The sequence below is a fragment of the Spermophilus citellus genome, assembly GCF_964194105.1.
Source record: "Spermophilus citellus genome assembly, chromosome: 2".
In the NCBI taxonomy this organism is placed as follows: Eukaryota; Metazoa; Chordata; class Mammalia; order Rodentia; family Sciuridae; genus Spermophilus; species Spermophilus citellus.
In genome coordinates, this window is record NC_138183.1 from 251489238 (window position 1) to 251513863 (window position 24626).

Sequence of the window (24626 nt, forward strand, 5' to 3'; positions counted from 1 at the left end):
CCTGCCTGAGGAGAGACCTGCCCAAGCTGGTGTCAGAAGCTGGCAACCACAACCTGCTGGCCACCTGCACCCCAGGCCGATACAGTGGGCCATCAGCCAGGCTAGGGTGTTCTGAGCAAGAACTGAAGGCTTCTGAGAAGGTACAGGGAGTCTCTCCAGAGGAAGGGCAGAGTTGGGAGGGCAGCTCAGGTGAGGGGAGCAGCATAGCAGGACAGGGAAAATGCTTGGTGACCAATGAGCGTGGTGTTCAGTGGGGCAGGAAAGAGGGATGGGGCTTTGGGTATCTGGACTAGGGTCTGGTGAGCCCTGGTGGCTATGTCTGAGCTGGACCCCTCATGCATCCTTATCACGGGTTACCTATTCTTGTGAACCAAGGGTCGAGCTAGGGGTGTTGCTAGGGTTGCCCTCTGACCAACCAGGAAGTCAGGTAGAAGGACATTCTGGAAATATGAAAAAAGAAGGTTTTGAGTGCAGGCAGGACCTGGGTATCATCCCCAGTGCAGTAGAGAGTCCAGAGCCTTAGGAGTGCAGATTCTTGGTGGTGCACACCTGTAATCCCAGCAACTCAGGAGGCTAAGGCAGGAAGATCTCAAGTTTGAGGCTACCCTGGGCAACTTAGCAAGACCCTGTCTCAAAAAATAAGAGCTGCTAAGGATGTAGCTCAGTGGTGGAGAGGCCCTGGGTTCAATCCCCAGAACTGCAAAAAGGAGGAGTGCAATTTCCCCTGGAGGGAACTTCTCAGGGCCACACAGCTGGTTAGGACCACAGAGACCAGACCTGGGCTATTGAGAGGACAGAGGGCATGCTTGCATGGTGAGAGGAGGGAGATGTGACTGCATCCTTGTTTCCTTGCTAAGTAATGCTTAGTTACCATGGGATGGAGGGCAGATAGGGATGCTGGAGTGGGTGTGGGAGCGTTTCAAACCATCCTACAGCAGTAGAAACACAATTCTCCCCAGTTGTTCCCTCTTCTGACCCTGTTGGGAACCAGGAAAGGGAAAAATCTGATTCTATTTTTGGTGGGGAGTTTCAAACTCTGGGAGGGAGAAAAGCTAGGGGCACTACCCTCAGTGCTGGGGAGAACTTGTAGGTATTGGCGGGAGGGGTCAGATGGCCTGGGACTTGCCCCAGCTATGCCCTTTGTCAGATCTTGGAGCCTCATTTAAATAGGATGACAGTCCCTTCCTCATCAAGTGGCTGTGAATGTCTGGAAGGCACTGGTGCCACAGTGCGTACTTAACACTGCTTCTTCACCTATCTCTTTGACATTCTCCAGGGGAAGAGCCAAGGCAGGGGATGAGCATGACTCCAGTGAGTAGACAGTTCTGTGTGAGTGTGGGTATGCATGTGTTTTGGGGACAGGTGGAAGGGACAGTGTGGTGGAAGGTCTGAATAAGACTAGGCCCTAGTTCAGGGATTCCTGAAAATATCTGTATGGCCTTAGGGAAGTCAATGAACCCCTTAGCTTCAGTCTTTCCATCTGTGCAGTGGGTAAAGTGGTATCCTATGTCAGGGGTTTTGCAAGAATTAAATGAGATTCTCCATGGCAAGCAACTGACAAAAGACCTCAGTTAAGCGCTCCCATTAACCACAATCATAAAAATGGGAATTTTAAAGCTTGGTTGAGGGTCCTGAGTACTGGGCTCTTTAGCTTGCCTGAGCCCCCTGGTGGCCATGGACCACTTTACCTCCTATGTACATTCAACTTCACCTGAATCAATCTATTTTATAATCATTTTAAAAACAATGAGAATTGAGACCTGTGACTTTCCTATAGAAAAGATGACTTTTGTATGGACATATACCCTTCTATTGAGCTCCTCCTTATAATGGCAGTTGTCATCAGAGCCAATAGCTAGCAGCACTGTCGTGCCAAGCAGAGCCTTGTGCATCTTTGTAAATGAGAAACTTGGCTCCTGTGATGGGCAGTTGCTGCTCTGGGCCTAGAAGCAGGTGTGGCAAGGAGAGAGTGCCAGATTTTAGTCCCTCAAACACCCCCATTTGCATGCACACAACTCTAGGGGGCAGTACTGCCCAGTCGACATTCTCTGAAGCCTACAACATCCTAGAAGTGGTTTTTCAGTTAGCCCAGTTTTCCAGCTGATGAAGCCACGACTTGGTGAGATAAAGTGACCCACCTAAGGTCACAGAACCCTTAGGTGATAGAAACCGGATTTGACCTTAGGCCACCTGACTCCACCCCCTAGTCTGATCCCGAGCCTGTCACCAAGCTCCCCATTTAGCCCACGTCCAGCTCCAGGCACTTCTACATTCATGCCCCACCCAAGCCCAGGCTCCTGACGTGTAAGAGTGGACTTCCCACCGCCTCTGCACTGGGCTGCCTTCCGGGGGTCACTGAAAGCTTCCTCATCTAGCGGGCACCGGGCAAGCACCAAGAAACCGCCCGCCCCTTTCGGCCCTCGCCCTTTTGTATTGAGGAAACCGTGACTTGGAAATGTTTAGCGGCTCCCTCCAGGCCCACTCCTGTGTGTGGCGGTGCAGTGAAGCACTCGGGAGCGTTTCTCGTTCCCCTGCGCTGGCAGGACCACCTGGGCGATTCCCCGGACCGAGAGTTCTGCTGTCTCCAAAGAGTCTCCCCGCCAGATCCCCGAGTCCAGTGAGGACCGGGGAGCCACATTACTCCCACTGGGCAGGTTTCCACCTGCAAAACTGAGGTCGGGGGACGAAGGCGAAACCCCAAAGGGTGGGGTCCTGGTTGTGTGTGAGGTGAGGACCCTGATGCTCTGTCCGTGACACGCTAGCCCCGCCCGGGCTCGGGGACCCTGTCTGCACGGACCAGGCCGCGGCCAGGCGGGGCACCGAAATGCTCAGCTCCTGCGCAAGCTTGGCCCACGGACAAAAGGCCAAGGCCGCAGGGCCAAGCGCACGACACCCTAGAGCCTGGGCGGGTGGGGGTGAGGGGAGCAGGCCGAAGGAGCTTGCCTCGGCGCGCCTATTGGCTGGTGCCGCCGCCCATCTTGACTCCGGGGCCAGAGAATTGGCTCGCAGGGGCGGGGTTTGCGGAGCTCCAATGAATGGGGGAGCCGGAAGCAGGAAGTGAGTTTGCGAACCGCGCAGTGCTGCAGGTGAGGAGCTGTGCCGGTTTCGGGGTCACGGTGTGTCATCCTCCGGGAACCTGAGCCAGGCTGGGTCGAGAGTAGGATCACTCCTTTTCTGCCCACCTTCATTTACGCCTTCCAAGTCCATTCCGGTCCCTAGGCCAAGGAAAGTCCCGAGAAGCAAAGAGTTAACATCTCTTTTGGAACCCGCGGGACGTGCTATTGGGGCGGAGCCTCGTGAGTGGGGTGGGGGGGAGGCTAGAAACTCATTCTCAGTCGGGGAGGGGGTAGTGGAGAATGCCTTGGGCTGGGAGACCCCCAGATCCCAACGGGGCTGTGAGACCTTTGTTAGTTGTTTGACCGCGCCAGATTTCAGTTTTCCCCTATATACAATGGGTTCTGGACGTCTGTGACTTCCCTAGCCGAGCATGTGTCGAGGCAAGAGAACCGAAGTGCTGGGAGCCATGAGGGAGGAAAAGAGTTCATGGGAAGTCATTGCTGCTGTAGGTACATCCTGTCCAGGGCGACCTTATCTAATTTGGGTTGAGGTTGGGGTTATTGTCATCCTCTTTTCAATAGGAGAAAAGAGAGATGCAGAAAAGAAACAATTGGCTGGGATCATGTCGGGGTTGGGATCTGGGGCTTCCAGCTAGAAACCTGGCCCTCTGTCCTTTTGAACAATGGTGGTGGAGGGGGTAATTATTCTGAACAAGGAGGGTAGGTGGTCAGAGAAGGAGCGAAGATAGGGAGGAACCTGGACTGGAAGTCTAGCAGTGAGGTTCTCTGATGCTGACCCCTCTGTAGTGTGATTAGGCAAGACTCCTATCCTGTCTGGGTTTGTTTCTCCAGCTGTAAACTAGGTGGTTGGATTCAGACTTTGAGCTTGAGGGACCACAGGCTCCGTGTGGCTCAGTATGTACTTTATAATCTCCTTGGGGGAGTCACTAACCACTTCTGAGTCTCAGCATATCTCATGAATACTGATCCACTAGTATTCCCTTCCTCCTGAGCTTTTGGGAGGCCAAAAGAACTCATGGGAGTTCAGAGCCAGGTGTGCTATTAGGATGTGCTGAATGACAGATGTGATGATGGTTCCTTTAGGGCCCATGGCGGATACCCAGTACATCCTGCCCAATGACATCGGCGTATCTAGCCTGGACTGCCGTGAGGCCTTCCACCTGCTGTCACCCACAGAGCGCCTCTATGCCCACCACCTGTCCAGGGCCGCCTGGTACGGAGGCCTGGCTGTGCTGTTGCAGACCTCCCCTGAGGCCCCCTACATCTACACTCTCCTCAGCCGCCTCTTCCGCACCCAGGACCCTGACCAACTGCGCCAACATGCCCTGGCTGAAGGACTTACCGAGGAGGAGTATCAGGTCAGTTCACCCAGGCTAGCCCTCATTTCCTGAGTGGCTTCTGGATGTGAGGAACCAAGATGCAGGGAGAGGATTTAACCAAATGTTATAAACTCAGGAGCCTCCTCTCCTTGGAACCTCAGTCTTCTCATCTGTTAAAAAAAAGTACAAATGGGTTGCCTGTACCTCTTGATGTTGTAATGAATCACTTAGAACAGTGCCTACTTCAAGGTAAGTGGTGGCTGCTCACTTATCTTGAGTAAGCAGCCATCACTTACCTTGAAGTAGGAAGGAGTCAAGGCTAGAAATCGGGCAGTCTGAGTTCTGAACCAGTTCTGGCAGTGGGCAAATGTTCTGTCTGTCTTTTGGTTTTGTTTGTTTATAGATTTATTGGCCAAGTAATACATGGATTCTTAGAGCATTGCAGCAATGCAAAAGGGCCCAGAATAAAACACAAAGATTGTTCTTTCTCATGCCTCTCCAGAGGTGACCACTGTGGCTGGTGTCTGTGTTTTGCATGCCTATACCTGTATGTGCACAGCTTTCACATCCTTATTTTCTCTTTCACATAAATGAGATAATGCTCTTTGTCACCGTCTGTGTACTGCCTTTTTCATGAATGCTGTGTCTTGGAGAACTTCCATGGGTACATATTAATCCACTTCTTTTTTTTTTTTTCAGTATCAGGGATTGAACCCAGAGTCTTGTACATGCTAGGCAAGCTCTCTATCATTGAGCTATATCCCTGCCCTTTTAATTTTTTGTTTTGAGATAATGTCTCTAAGTTACTCAGGCTGGCCTCAAAATTGCTATCCTCCTGCCTTAGCCTTCCAGGTAATTGGGAGTACAGGTGCATACCACTGCACCTGGCTACCTCATTCTTCTATTGGCTTTGAAGCATTCTACAACAGTGTACACTATAATCAATTTAGTCTTTTTTTTTTTAATTGCTGGACTTTTAGATTGTTCCTGGGTTTTCTTACAAACAGTGCCATGGTGAGCATTCTTGTGCACATGTGTGAGAAAGATCTATTTCTGGAGGCAGAATTGCGGGGTTGAAGGCTGTGTACATTTATTATCAACTGATTCTGTTAAATTTTCCTAAAAAGCTTCTCTGAGTTATATTCCCACTAAGAATGAACAAGAATATAATCTGGGCTGGGGATGTGGCTCAAGCGGTAGCGCGCTCGCCTGGCATGCGTGCAGCCCGGGTTCGATCCTCAGCACCACATACCAACAAAGATGTTGTGTCCGCCAAGAACTAAAAAATAAATATTAAAAAATTCTCTCTCTCTCTCTCTCTCTCTCTCCCTCTATCACTCTCTCTTTAAAAAAAAAAAAAGAATATAATCTGTTTTTCTATATATTAAATAAAGGGATTGGATTGCTTATCTCTGAACTGAGGTGCTGTTTCTTCTAGCTTTTTTGAACCTTGCATTTCCAGACTGTGTTCTTCTCATTAAAAGAGCTAGTCTGTGGGTATGCTTATAAATGGGAAGGTGCTACCCAATTGCTACTATTTTTAGTAGGATTCTTTTGTTTGTCAGTAGCAGAAACTCACCTCAAAGTAGCTTCAATGAAAGAATTACTGGTTCGCATAATTGCAAAGTCCAGAGGAAGCTTCAGGTATGGCTATATTCAGGGGCTCAGTGCTACCATCAGAGTGCAGTCTTCATCTCTCAGCTCTGCTTTCTTTCCTCACTCCAGCAGGGGCGCTCCAGGGTTTCCAGGGCTGATATAAGAGGAAACTCTTCACCAATGGCAAGTTTCCTGGTTAGAGCTTATTGGCCAGCCGAAGCCTTATGCTCATCCTTATAGCCAGAGAAGGTGATTTCTCTGACTGGCCAAGACAGCCTACATACGCCCTGGAACTGGGGGAAAGGAGATTCCCCATAACCACCACCAGAAAAAGGAAGATTGAGTTCTTTGTGCTGAAAAAGTGAGACTAGATTGGGGCCAGCAAAGAAACATGGCCTAGAAAGATGTTTGAGGCTACCTGGCTTTGACAATTGATTCTTCCTGTGCCCGCTGCCTGACAGGTTGAAAGCTGAGAATAAGCTTTCTAGAGAAGGAGTTGGTGTTGGGACTAGGCTTTAAATGACACAAAGGCCATAAGTGGCTGAGAGGAAGCAAAGGTGGATGGGTGACTGGGTGTTCTTGAACTTTGGAGACCAGCATGGCTGGACCACAGGGATGTGAAATTGGTCTGTGAAAGTAACTTGGAGCCAGACTGGGGCTCCCCAGGCTCTGGGTCCTGCCCCTAGATTTCCCAGCCTCACCCATGCTGGCTGTACCACATGTGCTTGTCATGTCAGGTCTCAGGCAGGGACTTCCCTACAGTGGGAGGGCTGTGTGTCCCAGGTTTCTGATGTGATACCATCTCCCCCCTCAGGCGTTCCTGGTCTATGCTGCGGGGGTCTACTCCAATATGGGCAACTACAAATCCTTCGGCGACACCAAATTTGTTCCCAACCTGCCCAAGGTGACCTGAAGGAGGTTTGGGAAAGGTGGGAAGCAGGGTGCCAGTGGGATGTGCATGGCAAAGATAGCTAAAGGAGCCCCAGCTGGAGTCCAGGGCTGAGCAGAACCTTGGCCTTGTCTCTGCCACACTGTGTAACCCTGGGTGTCACCCAGCCTTGCCCTGTGCTGCATACACATACAAAGGAAAAGAAAAGCCTTGCAGATCTGAGGGTCAAGGAAGAGCAGGGTGTGGAAGCATGAACGAGTAGGTGCTTACAAGAATGGAGCCCACTGGTCATCACGGAGAACAGGGGAGGAGCCTGGGTCCAGGGCATCCCTTCTAGGGACTGTGAGGTTAGAGCCTTGTTGGGGCAGATGCAGCTCATACACTAGGGCTTGTTAGATCTTAATGCCTGTACAAGTCACCTGGTAATGTCAAAGTGCAGCATCCAATTTGGCAGATTTGTAGTGCACCTGAGGCTTGACACTTCTCAGGCCCAGCCAGCGCTAGACCCTGGACCACACTCTGAGGCAAAAGAGAGTGGGCGCAGGTGGGGGATCTGGAGGACAGGTTTGAGGGGAACACGATCAAGCCAGTGACCTCCTTTCCCCCACAGGAGAAGCTGGAACGTGTGATCCTGGGGAGTAAGGCCGCTCAGCAGCATCCAAAAGAAGTCAGGGACCTCTGGCAGACTTGCGGGGAGCTTATGTTCTCTCTAGAGCCGAGACTTCGGCACCTCGGACTGGGGAAGGAGGTGAGGCCTCAAATGCTTGGGCAAGTGGAGGGTGCCCTTGGGGTGAAGGGAAGGGCAGCTGACAGGAAGGCACTGGGCTCTGTCTCTCTCAGGCAAAGCTGCTCTCCACTGCAGGCCTGTTTGGTCATCTGTAAATTGGGAAGAAGGCTGGAGGGAATGCTTCCTGCATGTCCTCCCAGCTCTGATCTGCCAGGATGCTGTTTGCAGGAGGAGGGAAGGAAAGAAAAGCCGGGAGGTGGAAGGCACTGAGGATGGAGGCTGGGGAAGGAGGGCTCCCAGGCTGCCCACTTCTAGAGGCTGCTTGGGTTGCAGGGGAGAGGCATGGCAGCCTGGGGGTGGGCCAGCTGTAGAAGTTGGGCAGAACTGCAGAAAGGCCCAAGATGACAACCATTTGTTTTATAATTTTTTTCTCCTGGAAAGAGAGCGGGGGGGCAGGATAGAAGCTGCTGGGAAGAGGTGTAGGAAGACTGGGAGGCTGTCCCTGCAATCCCCCCACTCCTGACCTTAGCAACTCCTCTTTCCCACCTTCCCCTCTTTTCCGACAGGGGATCACCACCTATTTCTCTGGGGATTGTACCATGGAGGATGCCAAGCTGGCTCAAGACTTTCTGGATTCCCAGGTTCGGGGATTGGGGACTCATCAATGGTGTGAGGGGGTCCTCCTGTCAGTCCCCTCATGACCGATGCCTGCCCTTGGGTCTCAGCTTGTACCCAGAGACACAGGCATGTTGGGTCCTTAAGGTGGAAAAGACTCAGACATCCTTGTCCTTGAGATCAGCCTGCACGGACCAAGAGGATGTCACCCAGATGTCCCAGATATGCCAGGCATAGAGCTGACCCTGCCCATGCCAGGTTACGGGGCCTGATGACAGCCTAAGAGGTGCGCTTCTAAGCCTGGGCCCTGGACAAGCTGTGTGACCAGTCTGTGAAGGGCACCCACCTCGTGTAGCACTGGGTCAGCTGCAGCCATGCAGTGCCTGACACGTCCAGTTCATAACTAATAAAAAGTGGTACTCAGTGTAGGTAGCAGAGCAGGAGCTTCAGCCCCGGCCTGTCCGCCCATACCTGCTCCCTGTCCATCTGACTCGACCAGGTCCCTCGGCCTGTTTTGCCTCTCTGCCATCCCCCTACAGCCATCACTTTCCCTTCTCCCAGCCCCTTATCCTCTCTGGACCTTTTTCTCCCCTAAACCCCTGCCTTGTTTTTTTTTAGAACCTCAGTGCCTACAACACACGGCTCTTCAAGGATGTCGACCAGGAAGGGAAGCCCCGCTATGAGGTGCGGCTGGCTTCCGTGCTCAGCACAGGTGCGCTTAGGTCCCTTCCACTTTTCTCTGTAGCAACTCTGGATCCTGGTGGCTTAGACCACTAGCCAGGCCACTCGAGAGAAAGAGGGTCCTTCTGTCCCGGGAGTTTCTGCATGTAGCCGAGGAGTGGATCTAGTCTCTATTTGTGAACCAGTCCTTACAGGTGGGCAAGGGACAGGTCTCTGATGGGCTCTGCCTGGTTTCAAGCCCACCCATGAGCCAGGCAATGAGCTCTATCCCTCGCAAACCACCTGGCCAGGTGGTGGTAATACTAGGGGGATTCTGCTGTGAGGTGAAGGCAGATGTGGGTGGAAATGTCCAGACCCTGTGAGGACTTTTTCTGGTCCTCCTTTACCTGCCCACATCCCCCAGCCCCCCTTCCCCCCCACACACTGTGCTGTAGCTGCGCTCCGCAGCGTCTGGTTCCTAAACCCCTCTCCAGGCCTTTGCATAGTCTGTTTCCTACCCAGAAGGCCCTCCAGGCCCTCCATGTTCACTGGGCCAGCTCCACTCATCCCCAAGCCAGGTGTGGATGTTACCTTTGCCAATACCTTGTCGTCCCTCGGCCAAGTCTCTGCTGTCCCTTCTTGCCTCCCAGGAGCCCCCAGTAATTCCCTGTTTTTCTGTTTCCCCCTCTTGACTATATGCCCCTGGGAGGAGGAATTGGGTGTTTCAGCCATCACTGTCTCTCCAGCACCTAGCATGTGGCAGATACTCAGGGACTCAGTGCAGGAATAAATGAAGACAAATGGGAATTTGCCTTCAGGTGGAGAGAGTGGTGAGAGCCACAGCAGGGTGATAGGGAAGCCGAGGGATCAGCGAGCAGTTTGGTTTGACTGGGGGAAAGGATATTGTCCAGGCAATGAAGGAGATCCTGCCAACAAAGAAGTTGGGCCTGTACTGCCATAAGATGCAGGATAGGACAGTGGTTGGGAGTGGCTCTGGGCTGGGGGTGTATCTCAGTGGTAGATCACTTGCCTAGCATACACAAAGCCCTGGATTCCATTCCCAGCACCACACACAAAAAATTTTTTTTAAAGAGTATGGCTCTGGAGCCAGTTTGCTTGAGTGTATCAGTTACTTATGGCTGTGTAACAAGCACCCCCAAAATTTAACCATACAAAACCACCTTTTTATGCTTATAGACTGTAGGTCGGAGTTGGATGGAAGGTCCAGTAGTCTTCTCTTATCAATGGTTTCAAGTTATGTGGTTTCAGTTCACCACCCATGGTCACATGGCCTCAGGTGTTGAAAGGAACATTTTCAGAAACAAACCATTTGCTGGGTGTGGTGGGTGCATGCCTATAATCCCAACATCTTAGGAGGCTGAGGCAGGAGGATTGCAGACCAGCCTCAGCAACTTAGTGAGACCTGTCTCAAAATAAAATATAAAAGGGGCTGAGGATGTAGTTTAGTGGTAAAGTGTCCCTGGGTTAAGTCCCTATTCCTCAAATAAATAAAACCATTTAAGTAATTTAAGTTTTAAGTAATTCTTATTACAGTATATTGTTGTTCTATTTCACTATTAGTTATTGTTGCTAATCTGTTACCATGTTAACATGTTAAAATTCATCATGGCAAAGCAAAATATATACAGGGTTCAGTTCTATCTTTAGTTTTAGGCATCCACTTGGAATATGTCATCCACAAATAAGGAGGGACAATTGTAAATTTTACTGATGAGAGAAACAAAATACCACAGTGTATCCAGGCACAGTGGCATGTGCCTGTAATCCCAGCTGCTCAGGAGGCTGAGGCAGGAGGATCACAAGTTCAAGTTAGAGAGACCCAGTCTAAAAATTTTTTTTAAAAAGAATAGAGGGTGCAGCTTAGTGGGAAGGAGCCCTGGGCTCAGTCCCCAGTAATACAAACAACAACAGCGTGATAGTTTCCCTTGCTTCTGTAATGAGCTGCCACAAATATCATGGCACGAAACAACATAGATTCATTCCTGAACAGTTTTGGAGGTCTGGAGTCTAAGGTCAAGGCGTCAGCTGGGCTGTGCTCTTCTGGAGCCTGCAGGGGGGTGTTTCCTTGCTTTTTCCAGCTCCTAGGAGGCTTCCTGCAGCTCCTGGCTTGTGGCCCCCTCCTCACTGCACCCCAGCTTAATTCTGTCTTCAAGCTTCTACTCCTGTCACCTTCTTGTCTCCCCACGAGGACCACTGTGATCAATTTTAGGATGTGACTCTTTCTAAATACAATCTGTCTCCCTGGGTTTGTATCCCTGCTCTGTCACTTGCTATCAACATGATTTTAGAAAACTTTATTAACTTCTCAGTGCCTTGGTTTCCCCATCTATAAAGTGGAGATAATAATTTCCGTTCCCCACCTGGGTTGGTATGAGGATTAAATAAGTTAACACATAGAAAGCACTTAGAATGTCACAGATTATGTATTATTGTTATTATTTTAATTTTTTAAACAGATACAACTTTTTTTATACCTTTATTTTATTTACCCATTTTTATGTGGTTCTGAGGATCAGACCCAGTGCCTCGCATATGCTAAGCAGGTGATCTACCACTGAGCCACAACCCCAGCCCAGTTATGGATTCTTTTTTTTTTTTAAAGATAGAGAATTTTTTAATATTTATTTTTCAGTTTTTGGTGGACACACATCTTTATTTTATTTTTATGTGGTGCTGAGGATCGAACCCAGTGCCCCGCGCATGCCAGGCGAGCGTGTTACCGCCTGAGCCACATTCCCAGCCCAGTTACAGATTCTTTTAAAATGAGAGTTCATGGTGATTCTTGCTGGCAGTAGAGAGTCATTGATGATCTTACTGTGAGAGTGCCATGATGAAGAGCCCGCTGAGTATTTTACATTGGCCTCCTCTCGGCCGCCCTTCTTTCCTCAGATCCTGCTCTAGACTCCGAATTGACTTCCAAGCTGAAGAGCTACGAATTCCAGGGGAGCCACTTCCAGGTGACCCGGGGGGACTATGCCCCCCTCCTCCAGAAGGTGGTGGATCACCTGGAGAAAGCCAAGGTAGGCTGGCTGGGCTGAGGGGTTTGGGCTCAGGACCCCCTGGGCAGCAGATGGGACTTGGGGACAGGTGGGTGGTCTGAGGCTGACCAGCCCTGCTTACCCCCAGGCATATGCAGCCAATAGCCACCAGGAGCAGATGCTGGCCCAGTACATCGAAAGCTTCACCCAGGGCTCCATTGAGGCCCACAAGAGGGGCTCCCGCTTCTGGATCCAGGACAAAGGCCCCATCGTGGAGAGGTGAGGTGACCACCTACGCTGCCCTGCCCCTCCTGTCCACCCTCTTCCATCTGCGCCTCTCTCTCCTCCAGTTACATCGGGTTTATCGAGAGCTACCGAGACCCCTTTGGTTCCCGAGGAGAGTTTGAAGGTAACTTGTGGGGGTTCCCGGTGGTCAGGTTGGGATCCTTTCCCCCAAGGCCCAAGTTCATGTTTCTAAGTGTCCCCTTAGAGGTCTCCCCTCCCCGCTCAGGAGTAATAACAATAACAACAGCCTTGCAAAATAAAAACCATGTACCATATTCTGGCACTGTCTCATGAAGCTCATCTATACAGATTCACCCAGATATTATCATCTGTGAGGATTTTTGTCGGTGGGTGGTGAACCCAGGCACTCCGGCTCCAAGCCAGCTTGCTGTGCTGCCTCTGGTGTGTGGTCAGGGCAGGCTCCAGGCAGACAGACATGCATTCTGAGCAGGCTTTGCCCGTCACCATCTCTGTGACCTGGGACCATGTAATGTGACCTGTGAGCCTCAGTGAGAGCATATATGCAGTCTGCTGTGCTCCACCGACTGTGAACCTGCCTGTGAGGCTGCCTCAGCCCCCTTCCCCATAACTCCTGGGGCCCCCCTGTGCAGGGCAGGGCAGGGCATCCAGCCTGAGGATTCGTAATTCCTGGGCTGGTATATCCTCTTCCTCCCCAGCCCTAAAGGGAAGTCTAGGCATCCAGCTGCCGAAGCCAGGGAGTAGCTCCAAGGAGGGAGCCCCGTTCCCACAGCCCACTGGGGCTTGTCTGTGAGCCACAGATCCAAGCGCAGGGGCCTGAGGGGGAGAAGGGTTCATGTACCTGCAGCTTTCCTACCCAGGGTTTGGTGCAGTAGGGGCCAGGCCTGTGTCACTGTTGTCCCTAGCAGCTACCACAGGGCCCCAGCACAGAGCAGACATTAATGCGATGGCCACAGGGGTTGAATTGGGTGGTGTGGGATCCCTGCCAGGACTCTGCCAAACCTCCACCCTGTCCTGCCCTGCAGGATTTGTGGCCATGGTGAACAAGGCCATGAGTGCCAAGTTCGAGCGGCTGGTAGAGAGCGCAGAGCAGCTGCTGAAGGAGCTGCCCTGGCCACCGGCCTTCGAGAAGGACAAGTTCCTCACCCCAGACTTCACCTCCCTTGATGTCCTCACCTTCGCTGGCTCTGGCATCCCTGCTGGCATCAACATCCCCAACTGTGAGCTTCCTTGGTACCCCTAGCCACCAGGAGCCCATGGAGAGCCGCCCCTCCCCTCCACAAACTGCCTTGCCCTGTTCACCCTCCTGGCCACTCCTCGCCCCTGACACTCCTCGTCCATCTCTCTGGTCCCCTCCTGGCCTTCTCTTCCAGACGACGACCTGAGGCAGACCGAAGGCTTTAAGAACGTGTCCCTGGGGAACGTCCTGGCTGTGGCCTACGCCACACAACGGGAGAAGCTCACGTTCCTGGAGGAGGAGGACAAGGTGGGTGCCAGCAGCCTGAGGGGCGGGGCCAGCCTCACCTGGCCTGGCAGGTTCAGGAAGGCAGACAGCCCTGAGCTGTGGCAGGGACAGCACTCTGGTTGGAGCTTGGCCATTCTCCTGCCAGTGACTGGTGGCCCTGTGGAGCCTGTGTGCTTTCTGATCATGACGAAGGCACCCCTCCTTCCTGGGTTGTTGCTACGTGGGGTCGGAGCGCACTCAGCCTCCTCCAAGCATATGCACCACGAGGGGCCTTCTACCTGCAGGCCGGGTGGCCGTGGTGGGACGTGTGACAGCGGGGACTCTGCTTGCCTTGGCAGGACCTGTACACCCGCTGGAAGGGGCCCTCCTTTGATGTGCAGGTGGGGCTGCACGAGCTGCTGGGCCATGGCAGTGGCAAGCTCTTTGCCCAGGTGAGAAGGGTGCCACCCCATGCCCGCAGGAGCCTCCCTCACCCCCACAACCCGACTCAGGGAAGGGAAGCTGCTCTGCCCTGGGGGGCTTTGGGGAAGAGGGCTCCTTAAGCAGGAAGAAAGACTCTGTCTTGTCTTCCCCAAGATGACAGGGGTCTCCAGAACAGTTCCATTGGTGGCCCTTGAACCAGGAAGAATTGCTGGGCTTGGGCTGAGGAACCCACCTTGAGGGTGTGACCTGGGCAGCTGCAGGGACAGAGGCTGGGAGGGTCAGCCTTGGGGCGGCGCCGAGGCTGCAGGACTGTCTTCACATGGCTGTTCCCCGAGCTTGTACCTTCCTAGGTATTTTAGGGAGCCACTTCTCCCCAGAGGTGTCCCAACCTGCCACTGTGGCCAGAGCCCTTGACACCCACTAGGGGAATATGGGAAAGACAGCTGAGGAAGCCATGGGCCCAGCAGGGAGCCACACAGATGAGATGAGTCCTAGGACTGCGGTGTGCGGGCATCGGTGTGGTGCTCGAACTGCCACCCTGCTGCTCCCTGGCTCGCCTTTGTGAGCTGAGCCTTGGCCTGGGGACTCCAGAGCTGAAGATCCCCGCCTCCCTTACCCGTATTCCTGCAGGATGAGAAGGGAGTGTTCAACTTTGACCAGGAGACAGTGATCAATCCAGAGACGGGAGAGCAGGTGAGGACAGGTTCTGTGGAGCCCCACCTCTGTGGAGCCCAGGGTGCTGGGTGCGGGCAGGGTCAGGGCTTGACTCATGGCTCTCCTCCCAGATTCAGAGCTGGTACCGGAGTGGGGAGACCTGGGACAGCAAGTTCAGCACCATTGCCTCGAGCTACGAAGAGTGCCGGGCTGAGAGCGTGGGCCTCTACCTCTGCCTCAACCCCCAAGTGCTGGAGTAGGAGCAGTGGACGTGCAGGGGGTGCGGGTGCCAGCAGGGAGGGCAGGGCCGCCCTGACTGTGCCTGCTCCTTGCCCCTCCTCCCCCAGGATCTTCGGCTTCACGGGGGCTGATGCGGAAGACGTGATCTACGTGAACTGGCTCAACATGGTTCGGGCTGGGCTGCTGGCTCTGGAGTTCTACACCCCAGAGGCCTCCAACTGGCGCCAGGTGGGACTGGGCCTCCCTGAGGAGGCAGACGGAGCCAAGCTCAGAGTTGTGGGTGCAGGGACAATGGTACTTGTGAGGCAGGTGGACAGGGTTTAATCCAGAGTCCATGGTTGGTGGGACAAGTCATGTCACTGCAGTGAGCTTTAGTGCCCTGCCTGGGAGGTGGGAGGCACCGTCTCTCCCTGGCCACCTTTCAGGGTCAATCAAGTAGACATTTTTGCTGTCACTAACGGATGCCTGACTGCTCCTGGCACAGTGCTCACATGGTGCACTACTGAACTGTTACCCCCACTTTCAGCCCCAGGAGGGAGGCAGTTTTATTACCTCACTGTAGAGATGAGGAATTCGAGGCACAAAGAGATCCATTAACTTGCTGCTAAGGAAGAAACAGGATTCAAATCCCCACAGTCCACCTCCAGAGCCATTAGATTCAAGTGCTCATTTTTAGCATGGGTTTTGGAAAAAGTAAATAATAGCAACTTTTTTACAAAATCAAGAAAGTGTGGTTTGAGGAGGCAGTTTTATGTTATCAAAAGTATACACATTTTAGAATCTGGAAACTGGGGTCTGAGTCCTAACTATTTATTTAACAGCTGTGTGTGACCCTGAGTAAGTCACTGTACCTATCTGTAAGCTGGGGATAATGATGCCTATTTGGTCCTGCTGTTTAGCACAAATAAGATTGTGGAGCAGAAAGTGCTCAAGGTCCTGAAAGTGAGGGGCCTTCAGGGGTAGCTGCTGTTCTCGGAGGGTCTGGAGGAGCAGGTGGCATGTTGGGTGACATAGGGGACCAAGAATACCAGGTCCTACCTAGAAATAGTCTCCCTATCCCCCAGGGCAGCTTGCCCTCCCTGTGAGCAGAGAAGGGGAAAGAAGCATTTGAAGTGAGATCAGAAAAAAATTCAGAGGATCAGGGAGAAGAAGATGACAGTAATAATTGACAGTAAGCCCCTGGGGCACATTAAGCTTAGACCAAGCATTTGATATTGGCTACAGATGACCTCTTTCCCCCTGACCCTGGCAGGCTCACATGCAGGCCCGATTTGTGATCCTGCGGGTCTTGCTGGAGGCGGGCGAGGGACTTGTGACCGTCACTCCCACTACCGGTTCTGATGGCCGCCCAGATGCCCGGGTCCGCCTAGACCGCAGCAAGATCCGGTCTGTGGGCAGGCCTGCGCTGGAGCGGTTCCTGCGGAGACTGCAGGTGAGTGAGGGCCTCGTGCCTTGAAGCCCCCCAACTTCTGCCCCATCTCCCCACACTGCTGACACCTCCTCACAGCCTCAAGGTTATTCCGTTAGTCATTCAGCAAGTGTCCCCCTGTGATCGGTTTCTCACTGTGGGGAGGCAAGGACAATGAGGCAAAAGAAAGTTAGAGATTAAAAATCATTAGATCCAAAACACAAGGCAGCATCTTGGGTTGGACCCTGGAATAGAAGAAGGACATTAGTGGGAAATCTAGATGGAGTTTAAGTTAATAGTAATTGACGGGCTGGGGATGTGGCTCAAGCGGTAGCGCACTCGCCTGGCATGCGTGCAGCCCGGGTTCGATCCTCAGCACCACATACAAACAAAGATGTTGTGTCCACTGAAAACTAAAAAATAAATATTAAAAAAAAAAATTCTCTCTCTCTCTCTCTCCCTCTCACTCTCTCTTTAAAAAAAAAAAAAAATAGTAATTGACCAGCTATATAAGAGGTACCAAGAAGGGAAATTGTACTAGGGGCTTATGGGAGCTCACCAGACTATCCGTGCAACTTGGCAATAAGTCTTAAATCATTCCAAGTTCAAATTTATTGCTAATAACAAGTCATTAGATGAAAGAATCAAATCTACCAACCCCAAGGCCAAATTGAACTGCCACTGAGCATTGAATTGGCGTGGAACTTTCTGGGAGCCCCTCTTAAGGACTGAGCCAGGTGGTTCTCTGTATTGGGAAAATCATGCAGCATCATGGACAGTGTCCTCAGCAACAATTGTACAGAAATTATGGAATACAGGTGACTATATGTTATATCAGCCTCCATAACAGCTAAGGGCACAGCAGTGAGACGGCAGGCAGGGAAAGCTTTCAACCAGGGGTCCCAAACAGCCATATTTTTGACCCACCTAGTTTGATAAAATTTCGCAAAGGTATAAATCTATATTTCTGGCTTCTTGGAAACTACCATTCACAGGCTTAATTCCCACATGAGGAACTGCTAGGGGAGCTGAGCCACAGCCCAGGGCTGGACATGGCGTGGGCTCTCTGGTTGGCGTGGTCCTCACCATTCCCTATCACTCAGACGTCAGCCTTCTGTGTCCATGGGTTCTATGTCTGTGGATTCAACCAGCTGCACAGTGGAAATATTTGGGGGGAAAGTCGTGTATGTACTGTCTTTTTTTTTTTGTCATTATTCCCTAAACATCTGTGTACACAGCATTTACATTTTCTTAGGTATGGTAAATAATTTGAGATTATTTATAATATATTCAAATGGGTGCCTAGGTTTGAGGCAAGTATCTGAAATAGGGGACTTGAGCCTTCATGGATTTTGGTGTTCATGGAGGGTCTGAGACCAGGCCCTGTGGGCGAGGCCTCCACCTGCCTAAACCACTTGGGTAGGACACTGTCTGCCTCCCCTTGGCATGTGTTGCCAGCTGTCCCATTTGAACTCCCAGAATCTACACATCAGCTTGATTGGTGGGTACTCAGCACCTTGTGGGTGTTAAGTGCTGTTAAGAGGGAGAGGTGAGCCTTTCCCCAGGGCTCCCAGTTGGTTCTGTTTGCTCCACTGCTGGGAAAGTCATTCTAACCCTGGGTCTAAGAAGGCCGAGGCTGTCCAGGAGAGAGCCCAGCCTCAGGGCCTGTTTTGTCACTTGCAGATGGGCAGAACAAACAAGGGTCAGACCCACAAAATGTCAGATACTTGGCAAAGAACCAAGTAGAGCGCCTTGAAATAAACTAGATAATGACTGGAATTTAAAAAGACAGATTAACTAAGGCAGAATAAATAGGTTTTAGATCGAGCCGACTGTAAAAGAAATCATAAACCATGTGTAACAGAGAAACAAAGATAGGGAATTTAAGGGAGGCTAAGAGACATGGAGGAGAGTGTGAGAAATTCTAATGTACATCTAACTGAAGTTCCAAAGGAAAAGGAGAGAGAAGTGATAGAAGGAACATGAGAACAGATAATAGCTGAGAATAATCTAGAATTGATTAAAGACTTCAATTAATAAATCCAGAAAGCTAAAAAAAAAAAAAAAAAAAAAAAACAGGAAGGACAAGTGAAGCCTCTACCTAGAAATATCATAGATGATACAGAATATCAGAGACAGAGAAGACCCTCAAAACAGCTGAAGAATAAATAAGACACACTACCTTAAGAACAGTAATTAGACCTAGAGCTTCCATAGCTATCCAGGAAGCCAGAAGACAGTGGAACCTCGTCTGCCAAGTACTGAGTAGATTACTGTCAGGACCCAGTAACTCATCTTTTAAGAATAGGAGTGATTAGGCTGGGGTGTTGCTCAGTGGTTAGTGCTTGCCCAGCATTCACCAGGCCTTGGGTTCTAGCCCCAAAAGCAGCAAGAACAACGATGGATTAAAGACATTTTTAAACAAGCAAAAACAGTTTGCCATTAACAAACAAATAAAATACTAAATAAAATTTAGTAATAAAATTTCTATAGGACATGAGGAAAAAAGAAAAATCAGCTCCAGATACGAGGTTTGATAAACCTAAAAAAATGGTGTAATGCAGATAGTAATAAATACAAGGGTTTAAGTTACAATGTGAACTTTGTACATCAATACAAAGGTTCAATTCCTGGGGTTACAAAAGAGCATGAAATACTGGACCCCAGCATCATATATGCCATGGAATAGATACTCTTACAATCTGTTTATAATTTGGGAGAAGGATGAAAAGTTCCATCAATTTTATTAAATGCATTTGCTATAATTTCTAGGGTAGACACTAAAATAATAGAGTATAATTCTAAAATTCATCTTAAAAGAAAACAAGAAAGGAGGGGAAAAATTATCAGACCTACCTATAATTTTATAGCAAAAAATAAATAAATAATGATAATAATTTGATTTAACCATGGGCAAAAGACCTGAACAGATATTTCTCCAAAGACAACATACAAATGGCCCACCAGTGTATAAAAAGATGTTCAACCTCATCCGGCGTGGAGGTGCATTCCTATTATCCCAGCAGCTCAGGTCGCTGAGGCAGGAGGATTGCAAATTCAAAGCCAGCCTCAGCAAAAGCAAGGCACTAAGCAAAAGCAAGACCCTGTCTCTAAATAAAATTAAAAAATAGGGCTGGGGATGTGGCTCAGTGGTCGAGTACCCCTGAGTTCAATCCCTCGTACCCGCCCTCAAAAAAAAAAAAGTTGAGCATTCATGTACCCAACAGACCATCAATTCTAGAAAAACCTGCACATCTTCATCAGAAGAGGTACTAGGGGACTCACAGCAGCATTTAACAGCAAAAGCACAGATCAGCGCTAGGATGTAGCTCAGTGATAGAGTGATGCTCACATGCAAGAGGCCCCAGGTTTTGTTTTGTTTTTTTCACCACCACCACAGCTGTTTATTAAGTGCTTGCCAGGCACTGTGCTAAAGTTTTACAGACATTGTTTCGGTTAATCCAACAACCCTGAGGTAGATATTTTCAGTGGCTCCCTACCCCCACCCCCATATATCATTAGAGTTGAGGAAACTGAGGCTCAGAGAGGTTAAGTAAATCAACTGAGGTCAAATTCAGCTAGTAAGTAGCAAAGCTAGTAATCTGAACACATCTGACTCCAAAACCCATGCTTTTAAACACTATGCTAGATTTTTCCCATTGAAAGGAAAAGGGCACATGCTCCTTCTCAAAATATTAGAGCAGATTTTTTGTACTCAATTCTTGGAGGAATGGAGAATAGTCTGGGGATAAGCTAACCACTGGGCCCCTTTCTCCTGTTTCCCACCCTCTAGGGCTGTTCTCATCTGACACCTCCCCATTCTTGACGCCAGACTACTCAATATGCTATTTTCCTTCCAGCAACCACTAAAATACCAAGGTCAGCCAAACTTGGTGACACTGGGCCAAAGACCTGAGAGAATTTAGGAAACATTCACAAAATGCCTCTCATCCCTGAACTGCTGGACCCTAAGGCACACAGATGCATTTAGATGGAAACACAAATTTCCTTTTTTTCCCAGCTTTCCAAGCCCAGCGCTATTCTGGGAATCTCTTGACCAATCTCTCCCACCCTTTAGGTCCATCCCCTAACCCATCCTGGAGGAAAGGAGGCCCCAGGTTTGATCCTAGCACCCCACACACCCATTGCAGGAGAGATGAAGTCGTGTGTGTGTGGTGTGTGTGTGTGTGTGTGTGTGTGACTTCATGTGTGTGACACGGCAGTGAGGAGGAGGAGAATAGCTGCCTGGGAGAATAGCACAGATGAATCTGAAGCACGATGAAGCAGAAAAGTGAATCAGTGTGTACAGTTCAAAAAGAGGCAAATAGGTAATTCAAATTTGAATTTTATGTTGAGTCAGCAAGGGAAATGAGCATAGAGTTGAGAACAGCTGTTTGCATAGATGGAGGAGGTCACGAGGCCACAGGTGCAGACAGGTAGGGGCAAGGGGACCAACTTTTTTTTATTATTATTTATTAGTTGACAATGGATTTTTTAACTTTATTTGTTTATTCATATGTGCTGCTAAGGATCAAATCCAGGGCCTCACACATGCTAGGCAAGCACTTTACTACTGAGCCTCAACCCCAGTCCCAAGGGGGACCAACTCTTAACGTGGGCTGTTTGGGCATATGGGCATCTGTTTCATTATTCTTTACTGTGTCATGTATATTTGAAATGTTTTATTAAAAAAGGTGTTGTGATGCCTACCTTGTCAAAACATTAAGTGAGAAACATTCTCCTTGGTTTAGTGGGCATTTACTATGTGCTAAGCACTTGAGCCACATTTGTCACTCACTCAGCACAACACTGTGAGAGTGCAGATTATTCCCCTTTAAAGATAATAACTCAGAGTGGTTTAGTAACTTATCCAAGGTTACACAGCCTGTGACAGCTGAGTATTTTTGCAGATTATCCACTTTGTACTGCTATAACAAAATGCCTGAGACTGGGTAATTTATAAAGAGTAGACAATTATTTCTCACACTTCTAAATCTAGAAGTCTGAGATCCAAGTATTAGCAGGTTCAGCATCTGGTGAGGACTACTCTCCTCTTCCAATGTGGTGTCTTGTTGCTGTATTCCCCGGACAGGAGGAACTGTGTTCTCACATGGTGGAAGGCAGAAGGGCCTGCTGATGCAGGAAGTTTCTTTTTTTATAAGGGCCAATCCCATTCACAGAGCCCTCATGGCCCAAGCACCTCTTAAAGGCCCCACCTCTTAATACCATCACATTAGCCATTAAGTGTTAACTCTGAATTCTGGACTCAACACATTCAACCACAGCACGGACCCTTCAGGGCTGGGCACTGCCAGCCGTGGCCCCTGGCAGAGTCCTATGGACATAGGGGAGTGCCCATCCTAGACACCTGTTCCTTCCTTCCTACAGGTGTTGAAGTCCACTGGGGATGTGGCTGGAGGGAGGGCCCTGTATGAGGGTTATGCGGCGGTCACTGATGCGCCCCCCGAGTGCTTCCTCTCTCTCAGGGACACGGTGCTGTTGCGCAAGGAGTCACGGAAGCTGATTGTTCAGCCCAACACTCGCCTTGAAGGTAATGGACTTGGGGCTCCCTTGATGGGGACCCAGGGAAGGCTGTCTGGGGTGGTCCTTCCCCTGACAGATCTCAGCATTTACCACCAAACACACCCACACACACAAACACACACACACTCTCTCTCTCTCTCTCTCTCTCATGGTTGTCAGCGGCAGCAGGTCTGAGGAAGGCTGGCAGAGCAGGGGCTCATGGGGAGGCCAGGCCAGTAGCTGGAGAATTGTGGCTGCTGGGTGCCAGATCAGGATGGGCAAGGAGCTGGGACTCTGCAGGCTGAGCAGAACCCAAAGGAGAACTTGGTAGTGTCCAGGATGAGGGTCAGCTCTGTCCTTCCTCTGCCTTCTCAATGACAGTTCCATTTCCAAAAGTCCCGGCTCTCCCTGCATGGTACTTGTGCCTTCTGTGCCCTTACATTTCTTTAACCTACTGAGCCCACTGCACCCCTGGCACCTCTTTACACACCGTTCCATGTTCTTGGCATGATAGTGCCGATCTGTGCCTGTCTGGTACGTTCAAGTCCCTGTTAAATGACACCTCCTGAGAGGCACTTGCCCCACACTCTCAACATAAAGTAACCTACTCCCATCCCTCTCTATCCTTCAGCTTCATTTTCCTTCTGTGTCTATCATGATTGGACATTTTCTTGTCCGTCTCATCTCCAGAAGTGGTATACCCCTGCCCCTAGCGTGGGCCTGGCATGCAACAGCTACTCTCTATGGTCAAATGAAATGAATGAGTGAATCCTGCCGGCCCCATGGACAATATCATCATTGCTTTGATATGTCCACCCTGTGTTAGCCACTGAGGGGTGGAGACATGAAAGGTACCCAGGCCCTCCCCTTGAGTAGTTCACAGCCCATTAAGAATGATTATGCATGGAGGTAATTATACAAGGGAAGCATTAACAAGTGCCCAGAAGATACCAGCAGTGCACTGAACACATGGAGGAGAAAAGATCCCATCTGCCTTCAGAGAATCTGGGAAGGTTCTAGGGAGGAAGTGGTTAAACTAGACTGAAGAACAGGTTGGATTATCAAAGGTAATAGTTGTGATGGTGAGGTGATAATGACGATAGCTAAATTTGGAGGACTTCTGGGTGCCAGGTACTGGGTGAAAACTTTCCATGAATTAACTCTCAACAACTCAGAAAGGAATGGTTATTATCCCCATTTTTCAGCTGGAAACAAACAGAGACACAAAGGGGCTGCATATTGACCTGGGATCACACAGTTAGTGGGACACAGAGTCAGGACTTGGTCCATCTGAACCCATAACCTCCGCTTTTATCATGCACCTCAAGATGCTGTGGAGCGCACCAAGGTGCTGTGAGAGGCTAGAGCAGCTGAAGTGAGTTAGAGGGGAGTGCTTCCCCATGAGTACTCAGGGGACCCTCCGAACAAGCCCATTTCACAGGTGAGTGATCAGCTCAGATGCTGCTCTGCTGGTGGATAGCATTTGTGAGCACCCACTTGATGCACTATTGTATGTAATTCCTCAGCTCCTTGAGAGAAGAGGCACTATGCTCACTCCACTTTACAGATGAGGAAACTGAGACTTAGGGAAGTTGGGAAACTTGGCCGTGGTCTAGACAGGTATGAAGCCATTGCTGGACTGTAAGCCCCACGAGGCCAAGCACTATATCTGTTTCATCTAACACAGCACCTGGTGTTAATCTTAAGGATGGAGGGGGGAGTTTCATTACTATTCTCCCTGTAATATTTCCTTCCCTGAAAGATGAGTATGAGGACTAAGTTAGAAAATCAACTTAAATATTGAGCACAATTTGTGGCCCAAGAGAAGAGCTCAGTAAGAACTAGGAGCTCCTGTGACATCACTGTGATTGTACTTCTCTTAAGATCTTTCTGCAGCTATTTTCTCTCTGTCCATTCCCAGGCTCAGAAGTGCAGCTTCTGGAGTACGAGGCCTCAGCTGCTGGCCTCATCAGATCCTTCACAGAGCGCTTCCTAGAGGATGGACCTGAGTTGGAGGAGGTCCTCACCCGGCTGGCCACAGCTGATGCCCGGTTCTGGAAGAGCCCCAGTGAGGCCCAGTCTGGCCAGGCTTGAGAAGATTTGTGTGGCCCTGTCCCCCACTCCATCAAACCAGGACTACCAGTGGCCCTCCAATGTGTGTGTAGCTATGGGTCAGCGGAGGGGCAGGAACTCAAACTTTGGTGCTACCTCATCTGAGGGTGGTGATGCTAACCCCTTCCGTTTGTCAGCACTTTCCAGTTTACCAAGTGCTTCTACTCTGTGATTTGAGCTGCACTGCCATGTATGGAGAGCATACGCAGGGCTTCTTGTCCTGTTTCCCAGATGAGGAACTGGTAGTTCAGTGACTGGTCTAGATCTTGCAGGTGGCATGTGACAAAAAGCCAGGGCTCAAAATCTTCTCACCAAATCCAATGCTCTTCATGTATTACTTTTATAACCAGAAAAATAAATAATAGAAACAACCACCATCTTACAGTGTGCATGATTCCTCCTTTTTGCTGGGGGCAGGACAATAGGATTGAAACCTAGGGAATGGGCAGGAGGGTAATTTTTGCCCTCCTGTCCACAACAGGATTTTGACATCATGAATAAACCAGGGTGCACAGTCACACATAGCACAATTTTAGCAGCCCTCCTTTACTACGTTTCTTGCACTTTAAATTATTCCAGGAGCCTAAAAACTAGAAACTGGCAACTTGGGTCAGGATTCTCCACGCTGTCCCTTAACCCTTGTGTTTAGTTTCCC

At 50.1% G+C, this 24626-nt stretch overlaps 1 protein-coding gene across 8 annotated transcripts; it reads left to right on the top strand.

The window, feature by feature from the left end:
* The first annotated feature begins 15 nt into the window (after positions 1–15).
* DPP3 (dipeptidyl peptidase 3) lies at positions 16–24349 on the top strand. 8 transcript variants are annotated; one of them, XM_081281530.1, is made up of 19 exons: positions 31–140; positions 1277–1311; positions 4161–4435; positions 6807–6896; positions 7492–7629; positions 8175–8249; positions 8842–8935; positions 11794–11924; positions 12031–12161; positions 12233–12291; positions 13172–13366; positions 13520–13632; positions 13950–14042; positions 14665–14727; positions 14820–14944; positions 15036–15156; positions 16181–16360; positions 21725–21887; positions 23781–24349. In XM_081281530.1, exons 3-19 carry the CDS (start codon positions 4166–4168, stop codon positions 23951–23953), a joined length of 2214 nt encoding a protein of 737 aa, XP_081137656.1. In that variant the 5' UTR covers positions 31–140; positions 1277–1311; positions 4161–4165; the 3' UTR covers positions 23954–24349. The 8 variants fall into 8 exon arrangements, with proteins under 8 accessions (XP_081137657.1, XP_081137656.1, XP_081137660.1 ...); XM_081281531.1 differs by lacking the exon at positions 1277–1311 and having other exon boundaries at positions 16–140; XM_081281534.1 differs by lacking the exons at positions 31–140; positions 1277–1311 and adding an exon at positions 2147–2727.
* Positions 24350–24626: the final 277 nt, after the last annotated feature.